This window comes from Protopterus annectens, chromosome 8.part0, assembly GCF_019279795.1.
Source record: "Protopterus annectens isolate FY-2018-M chromosome 8.part0, PAN1.0, whole genome shotgun sequence".
NCBI lineage: Eukaryota > Metazoa > Chordata > Ceratodontiformes > Protopteridae > Protopterus > Protopterus annectens.
Genome location: NC_056741.1, coordinates 344,312,777 through 344,340,461, shown reverse-complemented (window position 1 = coordinate 344,340,461; position 27,685 = coordinate 344,312,777). Strand labels below are relative to the sequence as shown.

The 27,685-nt window shown below is 37.6% G+C and overlaps 1 protein-coding gene across 4 annotated transcripts in view; it reads left to right on the top strand.

The window, feature by feature from the left end:
* Nucleotides 1–27,685, top strand: part of LOC122808798 (rap1 GTPase-activating protein 1-like) — a 1,319,062-nt gene that overhangs the window by 879,717 nt on the left and 411,660 nt on the right. For all 4 annotated transcript variants that reach the window (XM_044079845.1, XM_044079848.1, XM_044079846.1 and 1 more), the window contains exon 12: nucleotides 4,136–4,236. In XM_044079845.1, coding sequence (XP_043935780.1) covers nucleotides 4,136–4,236 — 101 coding nt within the window. The remainder of the gene's footprint in view (nucleotides 1–4,135; nucleotides 4,237–27,685) is intronic.

Below are 27,685 nucleotides of genomic sequence, written 5' to 3'. Positions count from 1 at the left end.
CTGTGGTGTGTTCTACTTTTTTTATGTATAATGAGATATAATTTAATTCAGTAGTGGTTTGCTGCTGATGCTAATCCTATGTTTTTACATGTTATATTTTGGGTTAAGCCCATCAACACTGTTCATGTACTACGTTAGTATGTCAATGGTTGGAAGAATGGTTCAATAAATTTATCTTGGTTTAGAAACTAGAATAAAGCTTAAGTCTGCAAGTGAGACCCATTTCCCTAAAATTTGTTATTGTCAGAGTCTTAGCATGAGTTCTTCTGTGGCTTACCTTGCTAATTCACTGTTAAGAAAAATATCCGTAAACCAACGTATAGGTTCAATTCCTGTGAAACATTAATTTTCATTTCCTATTATCACTCTGCAGTTCCCCTAAGTTCTTCCCTGACACCTTTATTTGGACTCCGCCGCTGGCTCACCTTGCAAAAGACCTACTGTATACAATGTAACTGATCAATGTAGATGTGTCAAATCCCTACCAGGCTGTATTTTTGTCATAATATTTACATTATAGTACAAGTACACTGATCGAATTCTGATGTTGCCAGAATGGTTGTAGTTATACACACCTGTACCCCAGCTCTCTTGTCTGGGTTTCACATAATCCGCATTCAGGTATGGTCCCACACCCTTCTTCATCATGGTTTGCATCCCTGCTTTGGTCAGCAGCTCCTTTTGCAGTCTTCTGACCTTGTCTGTTGTGACTGCTGACCTACTACCCCCAGTACACTGTATCCTTAGCCATCCTTGATGACTTTTTTTTCCTTCCAGTGAATGTCTCTGCTTAAGTATATTGGCTTGATACAATACACAAGCAACATGGCTTTACTGCATGTGCAGGTAGACATGTGACGTAAAACACTGACAAACACACATTGTTGTTATGCCTGTCATACTTTAACCTAGTCACTTGGTAGTCTAACATGATCTGGCCATGAGGATGTACTGCAGCCATGGTGAGAAGCTGATTGTTTTACAGAATGATATGCCCATATTCGTTGTTAATGAACCTTGATGCTTGCTACACCTGCATTCTAAACAGTGCTGACTTTGCCATGGTCATGTACAAAATGTTTCTAAATTCCTTGGAATGTTTTTTAATTTGTATTTTGGCCATTTCTGAATCTACCTATTTCTGTGACACTTCATAAGTGGATGCATTATTGATATTCACTACATTTGAAAGTTGAGTTGTGTTAAATCTTAATGACTGGGAATAGGGGAGGGGGAGGAGTTCAGCTGAGGATGATTATGTTTTGGAACGCTTATATATTTTTTTCTCCATGGAGAAGCTCCTGCAGTTGCGTAATAACATTCACATTATCTGCACTTCAGAGACAACTTGCCTTCTACTTGGGAGCACAGTAGGTATTGTTTAGCAACTTTTTTATAAAATGTTTTCAGTAGATAGTTTGCTGCTAAGTTCATTTTTGAGTTTTGGATTGTTTTAAGGTTTAACTTTGTTGAAAGAATGTTTAATCAGGTTTTAAGGATCTTTTTGTTAATGTTTTAGTTCTTAACCACAAATGGCTTGAATACCTATAAAACTACAAGGCCAGTTACTATATGAGGAAATGTTGGTAGGCTCTAAGCTAGAACATTTGTCTGAACAGGTGCATGTTGAAGGGGGACATTGCAGTCAATTATGTGCCTAATAAGTGAGTAACAGATAGGTATGAAAACATCCTTGGACCTGGAGGAAACTCCCTTGATAATCAGCTGGCTAAATATAAGGATTTTGTAATGACTATGGATGCATGGCGGATAAATATGAGTTTTTATTGACAAGCATGTCCAGGAATTTGATAGCCATGCCTATTTTCTAAAGGGGGAAGGTAGAGTTAATGTGGTAAAAGCAAGGGTGCTCCTGTTTTCCAAAAGATACGTTGTTGCACTTTTTTACACTGAGCTAGAGGTAGTGGTAGTGCACCGTTTGTGTGGTCTGGGAAGTTTCTAGGGGAGTTAATGACTGACAACTGTAGGTAACATTCACTTTTGTTTAGGTTGCCCAATTAAACTGATTGCTGCCCTTCCTCATCATCAAAGATAATACAGTTATATGTAAACTGGGTTGTGCAGTAAAATAACCAGCTTCCAAATTGTAACCAAGAGGGAAAATGCAGTTGGATAAAGTATTGAATGTTTCCAGTTACCTTTACAAAAAATTGTTTTTCTTTCACTGAGTAGTAGATGGGGAAAAGGTAAAATGTTAATCATGTCTGGAATCAGAAATTCCAGCTACTGATGCCTTTATTGATATTAGAATGTAATTATACCCATACTAACAGTTGCTGGTAAGCTGTTGCACACAAAAGTAACCGGAATTACTGAATTATATTAAGTATTAATGTGCCACTTATGACATCACACACTTACTCTTTGAATGCTTTATCTTTAGCAAAGAAAGCAATGCAGAAAAGAAGGTCTCCATTGTTCCATTTTTGTTTTCTATTTTTTTTTATATATATGCAAAAATAAAATGTCAGGCAGTTTAGTGGTAGGAGAGAGGGAGAATGGAGGAAATACAAGGAAAATCATGTATATGTCTTTAGTTTTGAATAACATACCTGATTTTCCTAGTATTTTCTCCGTCCTATCTCTCTGCTATGTTCAGAGTCCAGATTTATATATATATATATATATATATATATATATATATATATATATATATATATATATATATATATATATATATATATATAAGATTACAGTATATAGCAATGGAATAGAGTCGGGGCAACCGGACCTTTTTCCATTGGTATATGCTAGGATTTACAATGGGCATGCTGAATGGGCTGAACAATCAGCACGCTCATTTTGGACTATCAATGACCAGTCATTGTGAAATTTACATGACCACCCCTTATGTGCTTTCATTACATTACCTTGGGGTGTGACTGTACTGTATGGGACACTTGTGTTTAAATGGGGGTTTTCACCTTATATCTCCACTGACTCCCGGAATTTGAACCAGTCACAATACCCTAGTTAACAAATATTAATTACTACATTATTAAATAAAATACAAAAATTATAAAACTGCTTTCCCATGTAAAAGCTAAATGTCCTGTCTTGGTATTCAAGCAATGCACCAACTACATTGCAAGTTGTGACTCTAGCCACTAAGCTAAGAGAGCTGTTTATATTTTAACTATACATTTGTATATATTTTCTATAGCTGAAATTTTGGACAGCTCCATTAGCTAGTGGAGCTGTCCAAAATTTCAGCTATAGAAGAAGGTGTATGCAAATGTATAGCTGAAACTAGTACAGCTCTGTTAGGTTAGGGGGTTAGAATCACAATTTACCATGTAGTAGGTACATGGTTTGAATACCAAAATCAGATATTTAGCATTCATGTGGGAAAGCATTTTTTTTCTTTTCTTTTATTTTATGTATTTTATCTAATTATGTAGCATGACACTTTCACAATGCAGGGGGTGTGTCACAGTAACTGTAACACACCCCCTGCATTGATTTCAGTACTATTAGTTATTTCAGTGCCTGTGGACACTGTTTTATTTTGTAAAGTGCCATATGGTGCTTTGTCAGTGCAAGAGGATTTGTGACAGTAACTGTCACATACACCCTGCACTGATTTCAGTACTTAGTTCTTTCAGTGTCCGCAGACACTGTTTTGTTTTGTAAAGTGCCGTACGGTACTTTGTCAGTGCAGGGGGTGTGTTACAGTTCTGCCAGCACCGTAACACACCTTCTAGCACTCAGTCAGTGCCCGTGTCCACAGATCCGTCTCAGTAGTGCGCCTTTATTAATATGTAAGGTGCGCTGCAGAGAGGGGGATTCGGACATGGACACCATTCACTCTGTGGGAGAATAACACTATTCCTATATGGAGTTTACTGAATCCTGGGGACAATGTTTGGTTATATGACTTCTTTGTGCTGTTAGATTATAACATAACATTGTTTATGATATGCATGAATACATAGATGAAAGAAAATAAATGAAGTTAGCAAATTCATTTCCCTGATATTTTCATTCATGGAGTGTTCAACATCCAATTTTGATAAGTAACACTTTAAAAATATGTATGTAGCTGTATAGCTTTTGTTTTCCCACAGCACATAGTTTTCTTATAAATGGCTCATTGCCTTTACTTGCTTTACAGACAACCGAAGAAGAAGTGTTTAGTAATAATGAAGAAAGTGATTCATTTTCTGACTTTTTGCAACTTCTTGGAGAGAGAATACAGCTCCAGGACTTCAAGGGGTAAGGTAGCTTTTATCATGTGTAATGCAGTGTTGTTGATATAAAATAAAACATGTTACTGTTACCAAAGTAGAGTTCCTACTTGCCATTTTATTACCACTACACAAAATAAATAATAATAATAATAGTATTTTATAAATGAATAAATAAATACATGTATCTTATGGTATTTTGTGTCCTCCGATTACGTACCTTAGATTTTACATTGTGACTTCCAAACTTGTTTATTTATGACAACACCTATTGTCATTGTCCAGAAGCAAGTTCTTGTTTGTTTTTTTTTTATTTTTTGTTGGCTGGTTATTAATAATTTTTTTTTAAAACACCTTTATTGAATTATCACTTGTGACACAGGCAAATTTACATTTAGACAAAAGTAGTATTCAATCTGTATTAACAAATTAACATTAACAAACATTATACTTCACATATATTGTTATATAGCATATAATCTAAGCAACATTACATGAATTATTCAATTCCTGGCCTTCCTTTGTCTAGTTATGGTGGCTGCCAAAAAAGCAATTACTAGGAAATGGAAATCAAAATGTAAACCAACTATATTAGAAGCAGAGAATATAGTAACAGAGATAAAACAACTGGAACTGAGATCCTTAGAAAAAGGTAGGAGCAAACTACATAGGAAAAAATGGGAATTGTGGGAACAGTACATACAGGGCAGGGATGAGGTTTAATGGGAGGCAGGACTTAAATGAGCTATGTAATGTCTGACTGATAATGATTGGGTAGATTATAAGTAGTGCATAATCTTTGCAACTAGGAGTGGGTCAGTATGGTTTGTGACGTAAAATGCTTGCAACTAGGGCTGTATTGGTGTGGTTTGTTTTAGTTTATATAAATGTATGATTGCTTATGTCATAAGTGATGGTTTAATAAACATGTTTATTGTTTAAAAAAAGGAGGTGCATGTTGTGTTTATCCTCACACATGTATGAAATAGCTCCATCACAAAGCTTAACACAGTCAGATACCTTGATAAGTTTGAAAAACATTTTAGCCCCACCTGTTCTCCTTTATAGGTTCATAGGATGATACTAGGGTATTGGCCCAGAGGTCCTTATAAGTCTAGTCAAGAATTTCGCCCATGTTCCCACAAAGTTAGTACCTGTTTTCCCTGTCCAGCAGGGACACAGGTGGGATCCCAGGGGTATATTTGTTTTCTGTTTCCCATCCAGTCATCCAGGTTCCACTTAAAGAGGGCGAGGGAGATACTCTGCTTAACATGGAGAAATTAGTGTATTCCACAGACAGGGGAGTCTCTGGGACACAAATCTCTCAAACCATCAAGTTCTATTAATGTCACAGACCAAGTTGAGGAGTTGCGTGTGGGTTGCCTGAGTGGAATTTGACTTATTGATATCCAGCAACTCCATCAAGACTGGGTCTGAGATAGCCTTGTATGCCAGACAGAGGTCACATCTGAGCAATCTGTATGAGACTGAGTAGATTGACAGGACTTTCAGCCTATCAGAATACGACAGGTGTTTGAGACCCTGGATTTTCCTGGTCAGGAACCTATGTGGTCCCTCCAGCTGCTGCATGTGCTTGGCAAGGAACATGCTGAAGGGGGCATTGTACTCGATAATGGGTCTGATAAGGGAGGAGTACAAGGATGTTATGAACTCCTTGTTCCTGGATGAAATACCCTTACTTATGAGGTGAGCCATGTCGAAAGCTTTCTGTGCAATGGAGGCAACATGGTGGTCAAAAGTCAGGTTGCTGTCAACCTGGGTGTCCAAGTCCCTCATGACTGCTTGCGTGCTTAGTACATTTTTATTAATGCGATAATTAGTGGGGATGCCTTTTTCCCAAAGGGGATAATGATGCATTTCTTGGCATTCAGTTTGAGGCCACGCTCTTGGCACCAGTCATTAGTTTGGGTAAGGCCCTCTTGGAGGATGTTCACATCACTAGGGGAATTTAAGACAGTGCCCAGCTTGCAAACATCTGCAAACTTGGTCAGCCACAGACTACTCGTTTTGGCTTGCACCTCAGAAAAGTATATCCTAAACAGTAGAGGCCCCAAGACCAATCCTTGGGGGTACACCCCTCATTACAGGTCTACTACTAAAGGTGGCTTCCCCTATCATTACACGTCTACTACTAGAGGTGGCTTCCCCTATTTTAACTAAGTGGGTTCTACCAGTGAGCCAAGCAGCTACCTATCTGGTAACATATGGGTTGATGCCTAGCTAAGAGAGTTTATCTATTATACCCGAGTGGGGAATAGTGTCAAAGGTTTTGGCTAGGTCAAGGTAGGTGATGTGCATCGTCTTCCCCTCATCCATGGCTCTGGTGTCTGTTTCAAAGAAGTTGACCATGTTTAATAGGAATGATCTCGCTTTGACAAAACCAGACTGTGTGGGGTCAAGTGCTTGGAGGTTGCCAATGTCCTTGTTTATAAGGTCCACGATAATGCATTTCATGGCCTTGCAGATCAGACTAGTCAGGCTGATGGGCCTATAATTGCCTGGGTCAGTGGATGCTCCACTTTTATGTAGAGGGATGACAGTGGTTGCCCTCCATTTGGCTGGGATGAAGCCAATGCTCAGGCTTTGGTTGAATATGGTGTCTAATGGAGCTGAGAGATCATGCCTGGATTCATGTAGGATGCAGCCAGGGATGTTGTTGGGTCCCATGGAGACTATATTTTTTGCCTTTGAGAGGGCATTAAAGACCTGCTTCAAGGTGATGAGAGGAGGTTCTGGTTTACTGATGGGGGGCAGGGGGGGTGAAATTTTCACTGAATCTATCTGGCAGCAGGTCGGCTATATCTGTGGCATTTGTGTATGCAGTATTCTTGACCAGTTCAGAGCAGATTTGGGTGTTACCTTTGAGATTGCAGACATATGTGAAGAAGGCCTTGTGATTCTCCTTAGTGGATGTGGCCAATTTGGACTCAAAGTTAGCCTCAGAGGATTTCACCAGTGACCTTATTTGCTTTAGGTACTATTCCATTTGTCCAGGTCAGGAAAGATTCAGAAGCATGATCCCTAGTGAACAGCCTAAATTGCAAAAGTGAAGGTTTGTATGATTCAGACATGATAAAGTACAGGGTTGGAATCCTCCTTGCCCAAGCTTTTTTTTCTAGTGTATAATTATAGGCAAATGACTGTAGTAAGTAGTTGCATTCCCCATGCATAAAGGTCAGCCACAAGTAAGAGATGTTGTAAATTCCATACCAGAGTTCTAACTCCAAGGAGGTGGTGAAATGTAGATGCAAAGTCCTACTAGTATGAATATGTCTAATTTTGTCTTCACTGGTATGACTGCAGAAACAACCCAGGCAACACCAATGGCTCCAACACATAGACAGCAGTGTCAGTACATGTCCAGATTCATTCTACAGCATGTGTCACCACACACAGAGTCAACTGGACACACAGCATACACACACACACACAGACACACACACACACACACACACACACACACACACACACACACACACACACACACACACACACACACACTCAGAATCAACTACAACAGTTTCCAATGGACACCACAGTTCTTAACATACTAGGTAATGTGTCATGATATTGGTGCACATACTACCACTGGAGGCACCATGTGTCAGCAAAAAACAAAGAAAAAAATGATTTCAGTCACTGTCCTAACCACTGAAACATTTCAAAGCTCTGTTTGGGATGTCTCTGAGATTTTAAACATCCACAAGTAGGATTCTGTATCAATTCCATGAATGCCTCGAACAATATGGAACAGAATAAATCCATATGCCCCAGTATAATGTACAGAAACCCCTTGTGATATGAGGATTGTCATTTGTGCCATAAAGTACATCCATGTTACAATTAATGTACCTAGCACACATGATGTTGTCCCTACTACAACAGGCTTTATGCAAGTAGTACATGCACATCATGGTCCTGTAAGGAAGAGGCTGATAAGAATCTACTAAACCACTGTAATTAGTAGCATATTATTTCATCCATTGATACAAGAAGACATACAGTACTTTGTCTGTGGTACTTGTAGACCAGAGGTAGTGACCAGAGCACAACTGCTGGCTGATGACTATAGAGACCACACTTCATCTGGTAAAATACTCTAATACTTCTACAAAGTGAGATTACGATTAGAGGCATCAGCCATATCACAAGCAGGTGTGCCATTTGCATCATTATCTTCTGTATACCCACAATGCCCCTCTAGAGCTGACCCCACTGACACCATTTGTGATGGGAAATCATGAACTGAATGTTCTGAAAAACAATGAAAGCCACAAGGCCCCAACTCCTTTACACATTCAAGGCACATGTCTTTTATGCCACAGTGTATAGGAATAACAAAGACTAAGGGCCAGATTTCAAAAGAGTTGTTCTCATTGAAGTCTGCCCCAATTCCAAAAGATGTACTCTTAGCATAAGTGACTTATTTCAGTGTATGATCTGTCTACAAACAGGCTTACACAGGTGGCTAGATTCCAAAAGACCTGTTTGTAGTTTGATCTCGGTATAAGTGGTCACTTAGATTGAGAGGAAGTCTTTTGGAATGGGACCATTAACTTTGTTTGTACAGTCATCCCCACTTAGGATGGCAATGAAGCTAAAACTGAATTATTTAAATTGTATGCAGAGTTCTTAAAAATCCTGGTTTGGACATAAATGGGGAAAAACTATTGAAAGCTGGATGCCAATGAGATATTTTGTAACATGGACATTTGTGTAACTGCTGACCCTTTTGGATTTAAATGTTTCAATTTACTTTTATGTTTTCATGATAAGCCCAAAATTTATCAGAGGGGGCTATATAATATACCAAGAAAGTTACCACATTTTTTTGCGGGGGTGATCAGTAGTAGTACACACTGCAAATAAAAATGTAAGCACATTTATACCACCATTTTTACACCATTTGGTAAATATTTTTGAGCAAGTTTTAAATATGAATTATTTTTTGAATTTATTACCCATATGAAATGTGTAAAGAAGACTAATTTAAATAAAGATGAAAGGTTGCTTTATGAAAATTAAGGCATGAGCATAATAATGTGGTTTGTAAATTAGATAAAGGAGGAAATGTGATTATTTTAATTTTTTATGATTATGGCAGAAGGCAAAACAATGTTAAATGTGAAAAGAGGCTACAAAATAATTTATTCATATATTATAACTGTTTTTCAACAAGAACTTAAATACTTGTTAAATAGGCCATGAACGTTTTTTTATTGACTGCTAAAGATGTTTCCCTTCTACTTAACTCAGTATTCTATGCTATACCAAAACTTCACAGAGGTAGAAGAAATCCCTTGGAGATCTATGCTATCAGCTGTAAGTGCTTGTTTTTGGTAAATGTGGTTATGTATGACATAATATTCTTAAGCGTTTTGCTGTTCTTAATGAGTTTTATGAAAAGAGTACAGTAAATGTGGTTGAGAATGTGAAAAACACAGTGGGATAAGACAGTTATTTTGGCCAACTGTGAATGTTAGAGTTTTATACTATTATATCACACAACTGTGGTCTGAGAACAGAGCCTCATTATTTAGTCAAGGGTCCCATATGCTTCATATGTGCTTCACCTGTTTTATTTTTATTTAACTCACATTGTTTTTGTAAGATAAAGAATTTTTTTTTACAGGTTGCGAGGTACATAAATGGATGCCCCTTTGCCCCTATATAGATAAATATATTTCTACAAGTGCAACCAAATCCTAAAATCTGCACCAAAAGAGAGCATAAATCGAAACCAGTAAACAACAAAAGCACTCAAGAAAGAAGATGGGAGACTAATAATTTAGTTTAGCCCTTTTGTCCTTTTACTTATCGAAGCACTTTCTCAGAACAGAGTAATTAATAAAAATTGTTCCTACATGTCTTAAAAAGTCATGTGACTAAATCAACTGACAAACTGCCACATTTACAAATGTGTAGGAAGAACAACAACAAAAAATTATGAATGATTTTATAATATGTGCATAAAACACTATCTACAAAAACAATGTAAAATTCATTTTATACTGATTGTTTCATTTAACCCAAATGTCTTTTCAGCAGCCAATAAAAGTTGCCATAAATCTCTATATCTAATATTCATCTTGACATGATCCATAACAAAAAAAAAAAACTTTTTGAAATTCACTCACCTGTCTACACATTTAACTAACTTATTGTAAAATTCCTTGTTTTTAATGGTGTCTATATTCATTTATTCGCTTTATAAGCCTTCCTGTTGTTTTACCAATATTGAAGCTCTCGCACAAAATAACACGCAGTAACATAAACTGACATATCTTTATTGCAAGTCTTCCTTTACTGAAAAAAATCAATATCTGTGTGACTCAAAAAAGACTATGTCCATCAATAATGTACATACACATTTTACAGTCATTACAATAGTAAGTAACTAATAGCCTATCTACTCCTTCAGTACTGGATCCTTTCTTCAAAAAGGTTTTTCAAGTTTCTATTTATTTTAACAAATTTAGACTTCTCACCAATGACCTTAACCAGGTTTTGATTACATTGAATGATTTCCCAGTTTTCCTTAATACTAGCCATACCTAAACTTATTGGTAGTAGAAATTACCTTGCGGTGGTGGTGCTGCAGTAGCGTTGTTGCCTCACAGTAAGACGTCCTGTTCGATTCTCAGCTAAAGCGTCTTCTGTGTTGAGACATGCGTGAATGGGCATACCTTTGTTGAAGGTTCTGCGTCAAGGCTGGCAACTCGGTGCGTAAAAATCTACTGCCAATCATTAGCGGACCGGAGTTCCGCTGTGGCGACCCCTAACTGGGAAAAGCCGAAAGATACAACAAGTTAAGGCCTTTTTAATTATACAATTTTGCTAAGATGGGATGAAATTTAACCCATCTTTTTCCCTTTAATTTCTTGCTTCAAGCCTTCTTTGTATAGTACATCAATATTGTACATAGTCTTTTTTGAGTCATTCAAATATGTAATTTAAAGCCTGAAAGAGTGTTCATTACTGAACTGTGTCCAACATTTCAGCATACCATTGTTCTATTTCAGCACATCCTGTGATATTTCAACAACTGTAAGCTATACTGCACACATAAAACTAATATTTATATCAGGCATGCACCAATAATGGTTGTTACACATGTGTATTCTTAGATGTCAGGCAGTATGAGTGTGATATAGAACTGGTATTTGACAGTGCTATATGGTCAGGAGTTGGTCAGAATCTGAGCCACATGTAATTGACCGAAACTAGAAGCTGTAGTATATCACAGCATCTATATATGTTCCCACATCAGTTGTGCCTTGTGATCTGTGAGAACACTCTATGTGGCTAATGCCCATTTTATCTGCCATGTACATGATAAGCATATATATTTTTTTCTTTTGGCAAATAGATGATGATAGGTTTATATATACCCTACAAAAATGCAGCTGCCCAGAATCTAAGCCCAGTGTTAACATGGGTATAGAAAGCCACTGATGCATAGACAACTGCATACTGACTTGCCTGACAGGCATAAATACCAGTCTTGTCAATGCAACTTTCAGTCAGCTTTTGATATGCTTAATATTATTATATCCTTAATCATCCTCCCCATTCGGGACATACTATTACATAACGATATGCATGTTTTACAAATAGGTTGCTGTCTCTCTTTTACAATTTTAAGTCTGCAGCTCTACACCACTGATGTGGTTTCAACATGAACAAATTGCACCCAATGCTTGCTCCTCTGCTCTCTGCTTTACTGTAAGCACTTTTTGGTGAGTAAGGAAGTCCAACATATGAACAGATGTCCAAATGTAGGTACTTGATTGACATACCATGTCTGTATTACCTGATCGAATGTTAGGTTACTTAAACTTCGACCTGTTAATATTGAAAAATTAAAACAGCGAACTGCCGATTTAACGTAGGGAATGAATTCCCTCGGCCACCAAAAAAAAAAATTTAAACCAAAATGAAGTGGGGGGGCTTTTCCCCCACACTCCCTGATGTGGAGGGCTGTGCCCTACACCCCCCTAACTCAATATACCAACTCCAAGATCACTCTACAGTGAGGAAAGGGGCAAAATCTGCATAATGACCAAAGGAATTCTTTACCTGTGTTAAATCGGCCATTCGCGTTTTTTTGTTTTCGCTATTACCAGATTGACGGTTTGGTATTTTCTAACCTATACTTTCAGTCAGGTAATAGGAACCTGACAAACCTCCCAGTCAATCCTGTAGCCAAGCACACTGGCCAAAAAGTGACCAGGTCAACAGAAAGCCATCTTGATTTTAGACAGCAGAGTTTGTGAACAGAAAGGATTGGTGTAAACAAAAAGTGAAGAAAAATGCCATCCCAAATGAAGTATTCTCTAGTGCCAAACTTGAGGAGTAGGGAGACATGGTTCTTTTCTGACAGTTTATAATGACCAACTGTTTGTACACACAGAGCAGGAAGGCAGCAGTGCCAGCCGCTGGGTGGCTAGAAAGTGCTACCTGATGGATGCATCTGGCATACTCCACACAAGAGTACATTGTTACCAAAAATTATCTGACCTGGCACAGAAGGACCAAGGAAAGCTCAGCTTGCTGTGGACAGCGAGAAGACCTATTCACTTAGGGCACACATATGAGCTTATTTTAGCATTCTGCATTAACAATGAAAAATCATTTATGATTTTCCATCTTATGCTGAAGGCACAAGAGTAAATAATTTATGAATCAAAGCAACAATGTCTGGTATTCTATCACTGCTGCCTTTGCTTTGATGTATTGTGCATTAATTAGTATAGGGAGTGGCATGTACATCCTACCATTCGCTGTAAGTCTTTGTAATGCAACATCATCCCAATGTGGTATCTGAGCATGGGCATTCCTAATTTATTAACTGTGTTCCCTGTAGGTGTGCACTGTATGTCAAGTGTTCTCCCACTTCTATGCACATATGTAATACTAATATTAATAGTAATAGTAACAGTGTTCTCTGTAGCAATGCCCCTTGCAAATGTGTATCAGAAACACAGTGTGGTCCCATTACAGTACATAGGCTCACACAAGTGCAGTCTCCTTCCAGCTTTCCAAATGTCTGTACACAGGAACTATACTATTATCATATTATTGGTCATGAGAGTCAACATGATACTCTCCCTTGTAGTTGTTTTAGACGGTACTATCCATTCAGTGAGACATAAATGTGATATGTACAAGAACGTATATGATTTGCCACAGTGGCAGACGATGACAGTACGCTCATAGGTTCAAAGGAGAATACTAGGCTAACTGCCCTGAAGGTCCATTTTAAGCCTGGCTCCTCACAAAACTGTAGGCACCCAGGCTAAACCACAAAATTTGTAAACCACAAAAGCCAAGGCAAATGCCACTCGCACACACAATATAACAATAATAAAATGCTATTTATTGAGTGCTTTCATCCCAGTATTGAGACTTCATCAGAATAAATTACATAAACAGCTCCAAGCTTTTTAAACATCACACTCTGGAAATGCATTCGTTGTTTGTTCAAAAGGCCCTAATTGATTCATTAAGTGAATAAACATATACATACTAAAACTTTTCCTTAAGTAACAAAATACAAAACACAAAATACAAAAACTTTTTTGATATATATTTCCATTTCTTATTTTAATGTGAATATTCAAATATGTATTTGTTTAATACGTTTTTAATAAAATCAGTTTTACTTTGTGCTCATTAAAAAAAAGAATAAATTAAAAATCAGACATATAATATTTTATAATTTATCTGCTTTTATTTTAAAGCAGGTACAATAGATATTTGGGTCTATATTAAATCATCGAACACGTAAAAAAATGAATGATGATTTATGGAACCCATGTAAGCGAAAGCTTACAATCTCGAACGCTTAGAACAGCGATTTTTTTCCAAGAGAAAAAAAATTGTTGTTCCACAAAAAAAAAAAAAAAAAAAAACTTTAAAACATTACTTAAAAAGTGGGGGCCTTTGTCCCCCACACCCCCTTACTTAAATATACCAACTCTGAGATCACACTACAGTGACAAAAACAGCAAAGTAATGGAGGCGGCCAAACAAATTCTTTCCCAGGGAAAGAATTTGCTTAAATGCCATTTCACTATTTTGCCTTTTTGTGCTTTCAAATTCAATCAAGACGCATTTGAAAGAATGCGTCTTCAATCATTTAATAGGAACCCTATATATTTGATCATTTAAACCTGGAAAAATGCAAGCATTTAAATGGAGCTGCCAAAGCAGCTTGCAATATTCTTTTTTCGTTTCTCATTTTCCGCCCCTTTCATTAGTGGCAATTTGCTCAAGGACTCAAAACAAAAAGTTGCCTTTTTTACATTGTTGTAAATGTTTGAATAAGGCATTGGTCTTAACCTTTTTGTTAATTTTAAACAAGTGTTCATAGACGCTAGTTTCAAGGTCCCTTTTTGTTTTACCTATATAGTAGGATAAACAGTGTTGGCCATAAGCTAGGTATATGACAGTTTTGGAACTACAATTGAAATATTTTTTACACTTTAAGGTAATACCTATGTTTGAAAGGATAACTTCCTCACAGCAGGACATACATGAATAGTAATGGCACATACCACATTTGAAAGTTCCTTTTTTACCATTAGGTCCGACCTGTTCATCCACTCCATCACCATGGTCTCTTAAAGGTAAATGTGACAGGTTTGGAAAAAACTGGGAGCGTGTTGGGCATGCCAGAAAATATATTCCAGTATTTGGTAATAATTCACTCTACTGAAGATATGTCATTATTATATTTAATAATGAATGACCTGTTGTAGTTGGTAACATTAGTATCAGTGGTGGGAAAGTCCCTTATGCCTTCCATGTGTCCTTCTTCTTGGGAGAGTAATAGGGGAATAATCTTAGTACCCCAACCCTCCAATACCTCACTGTTTATCTTAGAGAGCATACCCTTAGGGTAACCATGCTACAAATCTTCAATGTAACTTAATTTATCTAGGAGATTATTATAAAGGAAAGTTATACGTGCTGCATAAATCATTTGACACTTCACAATATTTCTTCTTTGATGTAAGGGTTGGTTAGTATCAAAATGTAAATAGGAGTGTAAAAAATGTTCTTTCCTAAATAATCTTAAGATGAACCTATGTTTGGAAGGGTCCTAAAGGAGTTTAACATCCAAATGATGTATGTTATTAACCACTATGTTAAATGTAAACTCCAAAAAAAGTTGATAGTTTGGTTGATATAAGAGACAAATTCCTCATCCAGCTGCTCTGAACCATTCCATAGCAAAAAATGTATCATCCAGGAAATGCAAGTATAAAATAATATTCTTTGAAAAAGGTGATTGAAATATAAATTTGTATTCCCAATATAGTAACACCACAGTTACAAAAGCAAGGGCATATGCCACTCCCATTGTGACTCCATTAAGCTGTTTTTTTAATATACGCCTTTGAAAAAACATGAAATTATTGGACATTATTAATTCCCTGTTTTGTAAAATTAGTTTAATGACATGATTGTCCAAAAAATCAAGCTCTAGGAGAATTGACTCAAACCATTAAAGGTCAGTATGGTGTGTGATGATATCAAACAAATCTTTAATGTCAATGGTAACCATAAAATGGTAACCATAAAATAATGGAGTTGGTAGGTTAGCCTTCCTACTTTAACCAAAAAATAAAAAATTCCCATGAATCAACTAAAATGTGTTCAAATAATTTACCAAAAAGTTTAAGTTTTAAGTCAACATATAAACCAAGGGGTGAGTTTTTGACTCAGCTGCCGCAATAGTGGGTCTTTTAAAGGAGGGTCTTATTTTTATGGATCTTAGGTATGCCAAATATTGACAGAATCAAGGGTCTAGGAACCTTCAGATATTCATGCAATGTATTCTGATGAAGTCTCGATACTGGGACAAAAGTGCTCAATGAATTGCATTTTATTACTGTTTTTAAATTTTATTCTGGTTGTATGTGTGAGTGGCTCTCACCTTGGCTTTTGCAGTTTCCATTTTGAGCTTAGCTAATAAGCTGAACTCAGAATCAAACCCTATACCTTGCGTCTGTAAGGTAAAGACCTTAACCATTATGCCAAACCTAGTTTAATTTATATTTCCTGACTGGAAGTTGATACAGCATGTCTGTTCAGGAAATTATATGTATCTAATATTGCAGCCACACGCACACACACACACACACACACACACACACACACACACACACACACACACACACATACACACACACACACACACACAAGCAAGTTTCCCACGATGAGAAATGAACCTCCTACTTATCCAGTTGCACAATCCACAGACCACAGTATTATTTACAAGCACCACAGGAGAAGTCTTTGTCATTCTCTAAATATATACAAAATGTGATCTTGTAGTTGGTATATATAATTAGCAGGGGGTCCAGGGAAGCTTGTACCCCAATATATATACAGAATGCAGTGTATACTTCAGATACAGTGGAGAACTAAATGTGCAGTCCTCTTTAAATATGTGCATGTCCTGGATTCATATTTAATGGCCAGTTGTCTTAGTGGTCAGAAATATATCCCTCCTGGATACGTATGCCATACCACCCGTCCTCTGCAGAAATGCATCAGTATAAGTCATGCTTCTCCCTATCCTCCCTCCAGAGTGAGCCTGTACATCCTCCCCTTTATCAAGTACCTGAGCCACTAATCAACCCTGGGTACCCTGAGTCATAGTCAGGGTTGTATCTATCTCTGTCTCTTTCTATGCCACCACAGCTGGTGCCTTCACCCAAAGTATGACATTGAATTAGTGACAGTCAGATATAAAATGAGATTTTTGAAAACAAAAGCTGAGCAATGACACTCAACAGTAAGACAGAGGGGTCCCTAAAATGGCTATAGACATTTTCAGTGTACAGCATTGCATGTGTCCAGATAAAGGATACTGTTGTTTGTGAGTTTGAGTTGCATACACAAACAGAGAATTTGAATATGTAGTACATGGTATGCAGTTCTGGGTAGTAAGACAACCTAACCAACATTCAATCACTTTATGTGTTGTGTAATGTATTTGAGGAGGAAAAATTTGCAAAGTCTGTCATGTTTTGCTATGCTATATATGAATATGTAGTATTATTTTGAACATATTCAACATGTTGACTATGGTGTCCATGTTTTAGTTATAATTTATGTTTCAGAAGAATGATGGGAGGGTATGTTCTTTTGTGAGTGGGATGGAAAATATGCAGTACAGCAGATGCTCAATGCAGCCAGCAAGAAGATAGAGGTGGCAGTGAAACATGAACTGTGCCCCTCAAACAGGACACAGGTAGTCTGAGGGAGGAGTTTGAGGGAGTGACCACAGTGAAAGTATGGTTTTATTGACTGAGGTCAGAAAGCTGCCAAGAGTTTCACCATTATATATGCACAAAGAAAACCATTGCTGACCTCTCTGTGACAGTATTGGGCATGTTGCAGTCTGTTGTAAAAGGCAAAGGCCAGCTGTTGCTTGGGCCAAGATGCTGTGAGACAGACCTGAAACAGCCTGAAACATTGATCAGCTAGGGGCAAGCACCAGTGGAAGATACTGTCCAGGATGAGCAGAAACAGAGGTAGGGAGTAGAAATGCAAAGGCACTAGCAGTGTGAAATGTTCAGATAATTAAGCTATGCCACTCTAGGTGTTCCATGCATGCTAAAGGGGGCATTATATTTAATGACTGGCCTAATGATGGCTGAGTGAAGGAGGATAGTGACATCCCTAGATCTAGACATAATCCCTTTGTTTATAAGCTGTGCAGTATAGAAGGACTTTCTTACAACAATGGGCACATATTGGACAAACGTTAGGCTGCTGCCCACATAAGTTTCCAAATCCCAAACAACTAAGTCAACTCTTAAAGGTGTATTGTCAGTGTGGTAGTTCCAAGATACAATAATGCATTTTTTAGCATTTAGTTTCAGTCCATGATTTTGACACCAGTTGTTTATTTGGGACAAACCTTCCTGCAGAATGGATAAGTCATTTGAGGATTCAATGACTGCTACTAGCTTGCATTTTCAGCAAACTTAGTCAGACAAAGCCCTTTGGTATTGGCTTTTGCATCAGAAAAGTAGATGCTAAATAAAACAAGTCCCAGCACAGAACCCCGTGGGACTCCTGTGGAGGTAACTACACCTATTTTAATTTCCGACATCCTATCTGTGAGCCAGTTGACAATCCATTGGGTGACATAGGGGTTTATTCCCAGTTTATTTAGCTTTTCTACTATGCCTGGATGGGGAATTGGGTCAAAAGCTTTGTCCAAGTCAAGGTATGTGATGTATACTATTTTGACTTCACCCATTGCTTTGGTGACCCTTTCAAAAAGTCCACCTGGTTGAGTAACTATGGCCTGCCCTTGATTAATCCATCTGAGATGAGTCCAGTATTTGGAGATTCCTTATGTCCTTGCTGATTAATTTCATGATAAATTTTTATAAAACTTTGCATATGATTGCCTGGGTGTGTGGAAAGTCCTCCCTTATGCAGGGAAATGACTGTAGCTGTTCTCCATTCACTTGGTATCAAACCTTTATGGTAGCTGAGATTTACAGTGTTGTTACTGGTTTGGCTAAATCGTGCTTCATGCTGTTTAAGATGCATCCAAGGATATTGTCAGGACCCATCCAATGCAGTATTATTAACTTTTGATAGCACTTTTAGGACATTGTCTTGTGTCACATCTGGAGGGCAAGCCAGTTTCAGGTATATATTGAGGGACAGATGAATAGTAGTGAAGGGTAAAGTTAAAGCTAAATTTTTAGGCCATTAAGTTTACTATATCTTCAGCCTCACAATCAGCTAAGTGCATTGCTGCACGGTGCTTTTGAGATTACGAACATAACCAAAAAATGCCTTGTAATTGTCTTTGGCTAGTGTATCTGTATTAGCCTCAAACTTGGCTTTGGTGGATTTTATTAAGCTCCTGAGTTGTTTGTTTATTTATTTTAGAGGCAAGGACTCTAACAGTCTGGGAATTGCTCTTCTTACTTTTGGTCAGACTTCTTTTCCTTTTATTATAAAGCTTGTTGATATTACAGTTCCACCAGGTAGGTTTCTTTCTGGGATTTGCCCTGCACTTGTTCCTACATCTATGCAGCTGTATACATGCTGGCATAGTGTGGTGGTATATGTTTCTACATATTCAGTGGAGTTAACTGGGTTTGATGGGAATTTAAAGCTTATGAATGTATCACCTGTTGGTCAGTCATCTGTCTTAAAGAAATTTCTAAAGGTATCTTGGGTGGAAAGGATCTGTCGTATCAGTTTTATTTCGGAGACTGCTTTATGGTCAGATCTAAACAGGGATGAAGATACACAAGAGATGGTGCAGGATGATCTCATGTTAGTAAGGACAAGATCTGTAGATCAGAGTGTGTGTTGTACAGAGACATTCCAGTCAATGGACACGTGCAAGCAAGAGTGCCATTTTGAGTGAGCAGCCAGAGTGAAAGCATGTATGTGTGTAGCAGTCAATCAGTTAGTTCATTTAGGTTTTATGCTTCAGTCATCCATCCTTATGTGTTTGTGTGTTATAAACAACTTAAATGAATACCCAAACCTCAATGTCTTATTTGAATACACAAGACAAGTGACATGGTGTCAGACTGGGATCCAAAGTCAAAATCATGATGTGCGCAGTCAGTAATGGAGGAATATATAAGAGTGAATCATCCGAAGATCAAATGACTCGCAAACAGGTTAGAAAGATAATTCCAGGTACTAAAACTCATTTAAATGATTTTGTATGCAACTAATATAAAACAAATCATTCAGAACATTCAAAATGAATTTCCTATTAAATGAAATGGTCGAAACTGCGACATATTGATAAAATTACTTGCAATGCTTACAAAAATGCTTAAAATAACTTCTGAATTACATAAAATGTACAAAAAAGGGAAAATGAGGTTTACTATCAATTTGTCGACTGTAACACAGTAGAATAGTCATGTTATCGAACCAAAATGTCAGTCCACATATCGATTAACGTAAATGTCGAACCAGATGTCCGAAAATGTCAATATCGACATTTTTTGAACAAGAAGCAGACTCCCAGACTGTCTGCCTGTCAAAGTTGCCACACTACATTACATGCTTGCAGGGGAGCATGCCCCCCTGCACCCCCACCCCCCCACTTATATATACAAACTCCAAGATCGCACTACAGTGGGGGTAAGGGTACTTTTCCCGATCCCCACTATAGTGCGATCTGGCTTGGAATGTCGGAATTCACAACAGCGAATGCTGTATTGCAGAATATGAGTTACAATTCATTTATAGTCATGAGTTTTGATTGGTTGTTCACTTTTTTTTAATGTTTTAATTGACTTCTCTACATGTAGTGGATGTGAGAATTCCTATGTGTGAAGAACAAACCATGATTGGTTCATTATTTAAGGTTTCTTATTGGATGGTTAACTAAAATCAGTAATTTATGATTGGTTATGATTGGTTATAGTATCTGGCGGTGTGTCAATGAAGAGTTTTTTATTCTTTGCAGTTTTTGTGAGTTTGGACATTCTGGTAATTCTTTTACATATACATTCTTTTAGAACACACTCTGCAAGTGTTCCATTTCTTCTTTAAGGATGCACACAGACTGTGTCCTTGGTAACATCTGTATGTGTATCTTTAGGACAATGTACTCGCATTTACACCGGAACAGAGCACATGATTTTTTTAAGAAACAAGCTCCAGACAAGGATGCACACAGACTGAGTCCTTGGTAACACCTGTATGTGTCTCTTTAGGATAATGCACTCACATTTACACTGGAACAGTGCACATGATTTTTTTTTAAGAAACAAACTCCAGACAAACAAGTATGGGATGTTTCTTGGTGTGCTGTTGAACTGGAACAGATCACGTGATTAAATAGGTAGGAGAATTTGTTTATGCCGAACGCGCACTTGTGTGTGTGTGTGTGTGTGTGTGTGTGTGTGTGTGTGTGTAAAATGGCCTAGTAAGAGAGAACATGCTATTTAATTTAACCAAGCTCAAACCCTGTACCTTAGTTACATGTGACAAGATCCAAATCCTCTACACCAACTTTGAGTTTCAATGCATTTGTAAGGAATTGTGAGCTTCCTTACATTTGCAAGGAATTGTGTGGGTCAGTACATTTGCAAGGAATTGTGAGCTTCAGTAAATTTGCAAGGAACAGTGAGTTTCCCTAAATTTGCAAAGAATTGTGAGCAACAATACATTTGCTGGGAATTGTGAGCTTCAGTACATCTGCAAGGAATTGTGAGCTTCAAGGGAAGAGAAGTTTACTGCTGTTCATGCTAAATCTGTTTTCAATATGCAACTGTTTTGTGTAGCAAATCATTGTTATTGTTTGTGCTTAAGAAATGGAAAGCATTGTTAGTAGCACAACAAGTAGCATACTTGCTTTTGATGCAGAAGGCTGTGGGTAATACTACCAGACCATGTAGATGAATTGCTGATACTGTGTTCTACCTTGGGGGGGGGGGGCTGCTGAAGTCCTGAATTTGTCCTCCTTTGGATGAAATGCCTTCTAAGTATGAACCTATTGTTGGTCTGCCATCCATTCCATATTGCAATATTAGCAGCTTATCAATTTTTTTTTAAACGTAACCCAGGGAATTTATTCTTCAAGGGCAGCAGGCACTGAATTTGTAAATGAAACAGTGAAATATAAAGTAGTTTGCTAGTAGCAACCTCTTCATGAGTTACAAACCTCTATAATGTGGAATTATTCAAATGACTTTTACTTCTGGAGATACTGTGCCTATTGTCTAATATTGGTGGATTGTAATGACAGATGTTTGAAGGGCCTTTTATCATTGAAAAATTCTGAAATGGGCAGTTTAGTCATTATTGCTTCATACATTTTGTTTCATTGCTTACTGAAAGAATGTTCAAAACTACAAATTTAAAACACACTGCAACAAGTGGTATGCTGTATTACACAAGGAATATAATTTAATACAATCAGCAAGGTGAGGCAAAGAACACATGCATGTATGCATGGTCCTAAAAATGTGTAAAAGGGGTCTATGGTTTGAAAACAGTCCAAAGGTAAACTATATCTGCCACTGGCCAGATGCATTTTCTTTGAATGTGAGTTTCAGTGCTGTTTAAATGGATGAAAGTTTCAATGGCAGAGAAGTTTATTGTTAATGCTAAGTCTGTTTTCATAGTGAGGCTGTAATGTTTTGTTTGGCAAATGTCTATCCGTGTCTGTGCTATAAAATTTGAAATAAAAGTTTTAAATTAAATCCAAATATCTGTGATCATTGTAGATGTTAAACAGAAAATAGTATGCAAACTAGCAGGATTTAACAGTATTTATGGTAACTAGGGAGAAATAACCAAGTAATGGGACACTGGAATGGCTGTTGGGGGCCCCCTTGGTATGTTGTCTGGTCCCATGGAAGCATTTTTTTAGCCTTTTACAGGGATTCTAATACTTGTTCTAAGGTGATTACAGGGGAAACTAAATACTCAAGAACAGTGAGGGCAAAAATGTGGGTAGGAGGGATAAAGTTACCATCAGATCTGTAAGCTAATGAATTAGCTATATCATTGGGTGATACTGAATGGGTGATATTATTATGGATGAGCTCAATGCAGTACTGAACATTATCCCTTAAGTTTTTGACATAACTGAAGAAAAATGTGTAGTTTCCTTTGCAATCTGTAGCAACCTTAAGTACAAACACTGCTTTACATTTTGTAATGCCATTTTTAAGTTTCTCAGTGGCATGTGTCAGTGTAGTCTTAACATGCAGTAGCCCTTTCAATTGGGTCAATTTGCAAGGAATTGCTGGGAATTTTGCAAAGGTCTTATACAAACTGAAGTAGGTTGGACTTGGAGAAGTCCCTAAAGATGGTCTGATTTGGTGGTGGAGTGATACCACTATTCCTGACAGAGAAGATGACTGATCTGTGGTCAAATTTAAACACGGATAATGAGATGCGGAGTGGGGAGCAGGCAGAGTCTAAGACAGGAAGAACCAGGTCAAGGATATTAGAGCCTCAAGGGGATAGTTTTACAATTTGTTCCAGTGAATTAATATTAATGAAGTCTATGAACTGCTGAGTGTAACCCCCGCCTTAAATCCTGAAAAGACTTCAGTCCCTCCAGTATGCATATGTGAATACATATATTTATATAAAACACACACAAATATATGCGTATATATGCACACACACACACACCCACACGCACGCACACACACACACACACACACACACATATATATGTATATATATATATATATATATATATATATATATATATATATATATATATATATATATATATATGTATGTATATATATATATATATATATATATATATATATATATATATATATATATATACGGAATATTGTAATATGGACGGCGCAGTGGCACAACAGATAGTTTTGTCATCTCACAGCAAGAAATTCTCTGGTTCTTTTATTTTGGCTGGGGTGCCTTCTGTGCGGTGTCTGCATGTCCTCCCTGCATTCATGTATTTTTTTTCTGGGTCCTCTGGTTTCTTCCTACATTACAAAGACATGCATTAGATAATCAGACACTCTAGGTTGGCCATAGCTGTAACTGTGCATGAGCATGTGTGGTATGGATGAACAACTACAGCTGTGCTAGCCAGTGTAAGTATTGGCTCTAGAAGGCTGCCACTGTTGAAATAACACCCCAACTCCGTGTGCAAAAATGAGAAAAATGTGTCATGGATGGATGTAATATATTATATACATGTGTACGGGTGAAGTTTGTTAATAACTGATTTTGCCAAATGCAGACTTTGCTTCATGTTTCATCAAGTGATGCCTAGATCATGTTATGCTATAGCCAAATTATGTTCTGTTGATTATAACATATCAATACTATTTTTTTACTTTGGTCTTGGTTTTGGAACCACACAGTTAGTATGTTTAAATAACTGGGTGTGCAGGCATACCACTCAACTATACAGATTTTTGCAAAATGTCCAGATTTTTGCCTCAGATTGGACTGTTCCTCACAAAATTTGTGTTTTTCTGGCAAATTACCGATTATTGAAATTGTTAAATAATGATAGATGTTTGAGTTTCAGATATCATATCCTTAAAAAAAATGCATGCTAACACAAAACATGCTATTCTAGCAATATTTAAAATCTGCCCCTATTTTTGAGCCATTGCCCCCCATTATTTTAGGGTTTGTCCAGATTTCTTGCACTAAGAGGCCGACAGGAAAGCAGATAAAGCAGCCACATTGGGAGTACAAGTATCAAAATCTCCCACTTGGAAGAACCGTAGGATTGTTTTTAGTGATGCTTATTAAGTGTCATTTTTGTAATATTCTGGAAAAGCCTAGATCACTTTATATAGATAAAAATTCATAGTTTTGGACATTATGCAGAGAATCCAAGCTTTAAGTTCATTTGTTCTACCCCTAATCTAGTGTTCTATTTAAAGCATTTCAGTTTGTCCATTCACAAATCTGTACCCAGCCTTAACAAAGGTATAGCCTCAGTTTGTCTGGATGGGGCAGAAATGAAGGCTGGTTGATAGCCTAGAGGCCTATACACTGGGAAGATTTTGCTACAAGTTTTGGAAAAGGCCCTGAATAGAACTAGGCTTTTGGCAAGATAATATATGTTTTAAACTGGAGGAATCATTGTAAACAGAGTCAATATGAGTTAAATGGGGGCTAGATGCAAGCAGACTTGCAATCTCACAGGAAGACAATCAGCTCATTCTATAAAATCTTTCAGTCTTAAAGGAAAATAATATAAACAAATGTAAATTTTTCTGGGAAAATACCCCAGATTTGCTACTAGATCTATAATAGGTTGGCAATGCTTGTTAAGTATTTTACCACCCATTCACCTGAGCTTGGATGTCCCCAAACATTGGCGTTATTTGTTGGAAATGTAAAGGGACAGTCCTAGGTGACTTGCTCCATCTCTTTTTGAAATGCACTGTTTGACTGACTTTCAAATTAAATTGAAGGATTATGCTTGACATTATTATCAGAGATGGGTCGACTCGCCCCACAGGTATTTTTGTTGGGAGGACAGTTTTCACCTAGGTAAAGAAGAACCTGTGGTCCTTTACTTTTTTCCCATTATGATTGTGTCAAAAAAAGACATAATGCAAAAATGGAAGCAAAAGTTGGTATCCCCATCATGATTGTGGCAATAAAAGACATTATACAAAAGTGGAATAAAAAGGCACCTCCTAGCATCTGGGAAGTTAATCAGATAATGTTGGAGGTTTATGATTTAGTGATGAGAACAGGAGATCAAAAGCTGAAAGAGAGATCCTGCTTGAAGTGGGCAATCTTATTAAATAGAGGTGGTGTCTTTTGGCTGAATACAAAAATCTGAATATTCTGCCCTGATAGGTTTCCTTTAATGGGAGCAGGTAAGGAACAATATTGTCTTCCATGATCCTTCATCCTGGCTGTTTGCATTAATATAGTACTTTTTTGTTTCTTTGTTTTTGATGTTCTAAAAAACTAAGAAACTTTGTTTAATTAAAAAATAACTAGAATGGCATTGCAATTCAGAAGCTGCTTTTATATGTTAATAATCAAATTTAGGAATAACAGAACATTGCACTAGATTTTTTTGATTGATTCATATATTAAATGATGTTTGTTTCTTGTAATAGTTAATTGCTCATAGAGGAAGGCTGGATAGCATTATATCTGCAGGCCTTCTGCATTCAGAGTCTGTAGAATGAATGATTTAAAAAAATAACGCATCATGTTATCATTAAAGGGTTTCCCTATCACCTAAAATTAGCCATGGAGAAGAACGTTTAGACATTACAGGACTTGTTACAGTAAAGCCCTTTATTATGTGTAGGAGATCTATTTCAGAATAGAGTATCAGTCATTTTGTACAGCTTAGCAACTGCTGAAAATGTATGTAAACATCGCATGTGCTGTCCCTATACTGTATAGACCAATGTCAAAAACCCTGAACTTCCAATGAAGTCCCCAACAGCCTAGCAGGAACAGTTACTCTAGGCCTATTGTTGGCATCTGTGTTCCTTGGAGATATCACACAGTTAAAATCCTCTCTCCACAGCAATTCACCCCTTTCCCAATCAGTCAGTCTCAAGGCATTCTGCCTCACTAAATTAGGAGTTTAACTGATAGGGGTACGGATGGAATCCACTATCCACTGAGATAACTTTTAAAAACAACAGTCCTCCTCTGGGATCAGGGCATTTATAAAACAAAGAATAGACCTGGGAAGGCGTACAACAAAGCTCACAGACAGTCGAATTCTCTTCCTTTAATGTCACACCCAAAGCACAAAAACAAAGCTCTACATTAACGTCCTGAATTACGTTTTCATTCGTAAAACTTCATCAGATGTGGGCTTTTGAGCCAGAAGAGCAGGCACACTTGGGCAACTCTGCACACCCCTACAGTCTAAGAAGGAATCAGTACCACTCTGAGGAAGACTCTGTCACCATTGCTGTTCTGCCTAGGCCTTAACCCATTAAGCTGTTTACTTAAAAGCTTAGGCCATGGCTATAATTTGGCTCCTAGTAAACTACCGCCCCATCAGCCTAACGAGCCTGGTCTGCAAGGCCATGGAACGTATCATCATGGATCTTATACACAAAGACATTGGTAATCTCCAAACTTTGGACCCCACCCAGTTTAGGTTCATAAAAGGCAGATCATGTCTCCTAAACCTGATACACTTCTTTGAAACAGTCACCAAAGCCATAGACGAGGGTAAGGTGGTTCACACAGCCTATCTTGCCAAGGATTTTGACACCATCCCCCACTCTGGAATTATAGATAATCTCACTAAACTAGGTGTAAATCCCTATGTCACAAGAGGGGTTGCCAACTGGCTCATTGACAGAACCCACACTGTGAAAGTAGCAGACTCCAAATCTGACTTCAGACCAGTGACAAATGGAGTACCACAGGGTTCAGTTCTGGGTCCTCTCCTGTTTGGTATCTACTTTTCTGAAGTACAGGCTAACATAGAAGGTCTTTTGCTAACGAAGTTCATAGATGACTGCAAACTAGGAGCCATAATTGAAACTCCTAACAATGTGGACATCCTACAAAAGGGCCTCAAGGAGACAGATACCTCGTGTCAAAGCCATGGCCTCAAGCTGCATACACGATGGTTTACAAAGTCTATTGTCATCCCCTTTGGTAAAAACTCTGTACCCATGAGCTAACACATAGGTGGTAGTCTACTTAACACTGAAAGTGTGATAAGAGACCTTGGGACACGGGTGGACAGTAGTCTCTCCTTTGATAATCACATTGCCACAGTAGTCAGGAAATCCTTCTACGTGGCACACCTCATCATGAAAGGTTTCTCATCCAGGATAAAAGAGGTCATTGCTCCCCTCTACTCGTCACTCATTAGACGTATTATAGAGTACAACACCCCTTTTGGTATGTACCTCACAAGACATCTACAATAATTGGAAGGGCCGCAGAAATACCTCAAAAAAGGGATTGCTGGCCTC